The 6,000-nt window shown below is 34.4% G+C and overlaps 1 protein-coding gene across 1 annotated transcript in view; it reads right to left on the bottom strand.

Annotated features, from left to right (window-relative positions):
* Positions 1–482: 482 nt before the first annotated feature.
* The window catches only part of LOC109104768 (inactive phospholipase C-like protein 2), a 46,834-nt gene continuing 41,316 nt past the window's right edge, over positions 483–6,000 (bottom strand). Inside the window, exons 5-6 of the mRNA XM_042773209.1 lie at positions 4,777–4,886; positions 483–2,651 (exon numbers count right to left, since the gene is read on the bottom strand). Coding sequence (XP_042629143.1) covers positions 2,451–2,651; positions 4,777–4,886 — 311 coding nt within the window. The 3' untranslated portion in view covers positions 483–2,450. The remainder of the gene's footprint in view (positions 2,652–4,776; positions 4,887–6,000) is intronic.

The following is a 6,000-nucleotide window of genomic DNA, read 5'->3' as shown; positions in this document are numbered from 1 at the left end:
ATTTATTTATTCTGTGGTGGAAATATATATATTTCCAGTAATAAATGTATATATGTATGTATATATGTATATATATATATGTTTGTATATGTATGTATTTATGTAGGGGGCGTTTTGGATCCACATCTAGGGGGTGGAGAATGGTAGGTTGAGGGATCAGGGGTAGGTTTTGGTAAATGTAAGGTGGAAGCCCCCTGGATTTTGTGGTCTGCAGCGGGACGCTTCTCGAAAATTCAGCTATGCATCACAGAAATAAATTACAGTTTAACAGATATTCACATAGAAAACAGCTATTTTAAATTGTAATATTTTACTGTTTTTTCTATATTTTCAATCAAATAAATGGTAAGCAGAAGAGACTTCTTTCAAATGCATTATATATATGTGTGTGTGTGTGTGTGTATATATATATATATATATATATACACACACAAAAAAATTTATATCATTTTGAGTAACAAAAAAAAATTGTATACAGTTAATGTAATTAACATGGTTTATTTCAGAGCATTGGGTCTTAACAGAGTTAAACAATATTCTCTTAGAAACTATCATCCACTCCTTATGGGTATTAATGGTTTACTATAATTATAAATACACAAAAACAGCACTGAAATGTATAAACAAACTTGTTGGATTATAGGTCCAGTTTAATCTCTGGTCGTGTGTAAAATCCAATGGAAGTGGTTCACAGGGTCCAACAGAAGATTGGCACAATGAGAAGACCAACGAAATGAGCCAGAAAACAAACACAAACTAGAAGTTGGGGGAAAAAAAGGCAATGTAAGACAGAACTTCAGCAACAAGGCAGAATCATATACAAATAGTAGCCTTTCACAAATGGACTACTTTGTTTCCAGGAATGCTTGAGAAGCTTTATTCACAACACTTGACGTACAGTATTCAGTCCGCTCTCAAAGACCATGTGCACACTGCAGGGAAAGCACTCATTCACTTTTTCACTCAGAAATTGCTTCAACATGATTACAAAGACATGGCAAATACATTGAATTCAATGTGAAATTTAAAGGTAGAAAGCCTGAAATCATGTATATTTTTATATATTTATATGTGTGTTTGTTTTTATATATATATATATATATATATATATTTTTATATATATATATATATATATATATATTTATATACACACACACACACATACAGTATACTGTATATTTAATAAAACATGAATTTGTTTAAACCAATGGTTCTCAGCTTTTGAAAAACTTCCAAGGTTACTTAAAATTATTTACATTTTTATTAATTTTACATTTCTGGACCTGGAAAAGTTATGTAAATGAATACAATCTTAAAACACTTAGGGAATTTTGATAATGAATATGTATATTTTTATGGCATTGCCATCCTTATCTTTCAAATTAAGAGGGGCCTTCAAATGATTTTAATTTTAATTCATTTTCAATTTCTGAACCTGGAAAAGTCATGTAAATTAATGCAATCTTAAAACATTTATGGCATTTTATATACATTTAAATTTTGCTGTGGACAGTCTAGGGCCTTGGAGTCAAAAAGAGAACCGTTGGGTTAAACTGTTGGCTTTCATCTTTATTTTTTAGAGACACGTTATGCAAAATGTTCAGTCCTCCAGTATTCTTTACACACACAGAATGACAATTTAAGGAATTTTCATTTGTAAGTTGCTTTAGATAAAACCATCTGTTAAAGGACTAAATGTAAATTAAATTAAACTTTGCAATGTGCACATTGCCAAAGAGTAGCCCAGAGACTCTCACCTATTCACACGTACAGTAGCTGCTGGTAATGTCTAAAACTAGTTTCTCTCTCGAGCCACATCTTCAAAATCCTCCTGCATTTATACAAATCATTTTAAAAAAGCCCATAAAGGGCCGGGGCCATCTCATAAGATCCACATTTCAAGTTCTGTACAAGCAAATAAAATAAGAGCTCTTTAAAACATCCATTTCTCATAACAAAATAATCTGATCCATTAAAAGTTCACATAGCAAAAAAGGTAACAGATCTCCATATATATATTTATACTGTATATACACACACATACTATTTTGGCAGACAGAACGCAAAGTAGTTCTTTATTGTAAACAGCTTTCTTCTTTCCTCGAATACATTCGCACATGACATCTCGTTACATTCATGCCTTCAGTTCTAATTCCTCCTAATACTCAAAGTTTGTGCTTGTAGAAAGACCTGGAGCGAAGTTCAGCCTCGTCGACACCCACCTGACCCCGGATACCGGCAGCACTGAGGAGAGACACGGATGGGGTACGGAGACAGGAACACGAAGTAGAGGAGGCCTTGGCTTCGCTCGCTCAGTTTCATTCTGAAGCGCCCTGCGGGTGAGACATGCTGAGATCTTTTGAAATGTTTTTGGCCACCCGCAGGCGGCTCTTGGTACACGCCGATACTGGGAGAGGATTTATGGGATTTGGCGGGACGCGTCGGCACCCTCAGTTCTCCTCGTCCGTGATGTCATCCTCCCTGACCGCCTTTTCCGGGATGGCCTCCAGGCTGCGGTGGCCCCTGGACCCGGACCCCGATGACGGCCCCACTTCTCCCTTGGCCAGGTTACAGGTGAGGGCGGCGTAGTGGATCTGTTTCAGGTTTTCCAGCACTTCTGCCCGAGCGTGTTTCAGCAGATCAGCCTGGCCCTAAAAACACAAGCAGAGGCAAGGGGTCTCACTCACTAATAACTGGATACAAGTATTCTTACAGAAAATATTCTCATATTCATGCACAGACTCGTTCTTTTCCCTGTTGTAACTCACATATAATCAGCTGTATTGTTATGTGGAATCTATCTATCTGATGCTCCAGAGAGAAACACAATGCATTAAGAGCCAGGGGATGAAAACTTTTTGAATTTGAAGATGAAGGTAAATTGCATCTTTATCCTGTTCAAAAGTCCCCCTCCCCCCCGACTCTGAATGCATGGTGTTTCCTTCTGGAGCATCTGTGAATGTTTGAACCATTTTTAATGGTTGTGTTTGAGTCCTTCAGTTGTCCTTAGTGTGAAAAGATGAATCTCAAAATCACACAGTCACTGCTGGAAAGGGTTCAAATATGCAAATGATGTGGAAAACTGAAGAATCTGCAGGAGCTGGAGGATTTTTCTGAAGAACAGTGCTCAGTTTAACTGTTCAGAACAAACGAGGGACTCATGAACAACCATCATGTTGTGATGTGGTGGATCATCCAGGTAACCATACACTGTATTAAGAACCAAGGGTTCACAAACTTTTGAATGGGGTTATTTTAATAATTTTAGCTTTTTTTTTTTCTTTTTTCTAGTGGACTAAATGTAAATATCTTTCATGTAAAATATCTTACTCAGGACAGTACTAAATAAAAAATAATATGCATTTTGTATGATCTCTCTTACTTTGTTAAAATGATTAATATTTTCACAGATTCTGCAAGGGGTTCCCAATCTTTCGCATGCCACTGTATATATATATATATAGATATATATATATATATATATGTATATATATATATATAGTTTTTTGAGTGAACTTTGCCAAAATTATCCACAAATAATGTTTTTTCACTCAAAAACTGAGGTTTTTCAGCTCAACTCGTTGAGGCCTAAGATCAATCAGTAAAAAAAAAATAAAAAATACAAGTGCTAACAAAAACCGGTGCTAATCGAAAGAAAACAAGTCGACAAAAATACTGAATCCAAGATTTGGTGATAAATATAGAATTTACAAGCAATTTTTAAAAGGCCTGTCATTTTCACAGGGAACACCAAATTACATAAAGGGTGTTTAGCAGATTATATTTGATTTTTATTTGATTTATTGTTTTTATTTATTTATTGTGTTATTTATTTTATTTAAATGTATGTGTGTACTTCTAACATGTTTGGTTGGTAAAATAAATGTTGTAAATTCAAATCAGAGTGTCTTCCGTGTCTGGAAAGGATGTATTCTTGAGTCTATAAGGTAACAATAATATAATCAGATAACCTTGTTTGAAATGGGTTTGGCTAAAAAAAAAATGTTTCGTCTATACTACTAGGTACTTTTGACTGGGTTAAATAGAATGGCATTACTAAAAAGTCATCAGTTTTCATCGACTAAAACTAGACTAGACTAAAGAGTATGAACGTGACTAAAACTAATAAAAACTAAAACGACAGCTTCACACAAAGACTAGACTAAAACACTACTTCTAAGTTCTGTGAAAGACTGTGGCAATAAGCAATATCTAAGATCCAGTTATAATGATGAACATTTGATTTGATGAATTGAATATAATGAAAGAATATTTGCATTTTCAGTAATTGTGATTGGACATCTTCGTTGCATGTATTTGCATACTAAATAGTGATTCTCTTCTTTTTCTATTTAATAATCAATAGATGTCTGTATGCCCAAACGTCAAACACCTAAACATACTCAACCTTTCACACTTCTCTTTGGTTGCCTTGCTTAAGCACTGAGGTATTTCCGACAGGAAATGCAAATCTAGTTAACGGTGCTGCTCTGAATTCTATTACAGGCTATTTGCTTTTTATTCCACAAGAGGCTGTGCAAACCCCTGAATTAAACAGTCAGTGTCCCAAAACTGCCACATTGGTTGAGAAATGATTAATATTCCTCATAAATTCAAGATTGCTAACTGTGCTACATCACAGCATCTTAAATCATAAGGAGCACATCTGAATGTTAAAATCTTCTTATGGTAAAATATATGCAAATCATCATCTCAAATGGGAGAAGAATTTTTCACAGGTGTTAAACGGCCGTTTAAAGTCTCAGCTGTGATCACCTTCAGAATGGTGATGTTCCAGGTGAAGCTCTCTACGGATTTGTGGAGTTTTCTTCCCTTCAGTCCCTCCTTCATCGCCATGTCGTGTAGTTTCTCATGGAACTCCATCGCTGAAATGACAGATTCAGGAGTTCAGATCAGAGCTGGCAAATATGGCCACAAAAATTAGGTCAATATCTTTTAGGTTTTTGAGTATATTCAGTGTAGATTACCTTTTTGAATTTCGTGAAACAGTATTACAATTTTAAATAGCTGTTTTGTATTTGAATATATTGTAATAATGTAATTTATTCCTGTGATGCAAAGCTGCATTTTCAGCATCATTACTCCAGTCTTCAGTGTCACATGATCTTCAGAAATCATTCTAATATGCTGATTTGCTGCTGGAGAAACACTTCTGATTATTATCAATGTTGAAAACAGCTGTGCTGCTTCCAATTTTTTTTTTTTTGATGAATAAAAAGTTCAAAAGAACAGCATTTATTTGAAATAAAAATATTTTGTAACATTATAAATGCCACATTTGACTACTTCAAAATATTATTATAATTTAATACTATCATTTATTTCTTTAAAAAAATGTACCTTGACCAAAAACTTCTGAACAGTAGTGTAAATTTTAACATTTATGTATTTGCAGTTTGCAATAATATCTGAAAAAAAAAATGCCTTCAACGAAACAATTGTTGTGACAGAGAAGATTTAAAATGTTCATTTAAGAACTAAATCAGCAAAAATCTATGAACAACGAAAAATATGTATGTTTCCATTTACATGCACCAGTATAATATTACTAGAATCTTTTTAATATATGAAAGCTTATTTTCAGAGTTTTGAATCAATTCATTTGAACCAACAGTTTGAATCACACCAACCAATTCAATTTTACTTGCATTTCAAATCAGAGACATTATTAAAACATCTGTCTATTAAAACAAGCTTGAATCATGAGACAAGGAATGATAGTGAAACTAGTCTTAAAGAACTTAAAAAGTGCCTAAAATCACTGCAAATAGAGTCCACAGTTTAGTTTGTGGGACGTCCCATCTCAACATGCACAACTCCCCCATTGGTCTAAACAATGAGGATGGCTCGTGGCCAATTTGATAGAGTTTCAAGCCATCTGAACTCCTGCCGGCAACAAAATTCCTGCAACTAGTCAATCCTTTCATGCATTCATAAGCTTTGACAACTTTAGTTACCGGGATCAAAGAAGCTATGGGA

Source organism: Cyprinus carpio, chromosome A16 (genome assembly GCF_018340385.1).
Source record: "Cyprinus carpio isolate SPL01 chromosome A16, ASM1834038v1, whole genome shotgun sequence".
In the NCBI taxonomy this organism is placed as follows: Eukaryota; Metazoa; Chordata; class Actinopteri; order Cypriniformes; family Cyprinidae; genus Cyprinus; species Cyprinus carpio.
This window is presented reverse-complemented; position numbering and strand designations above follow the sequence as displayed.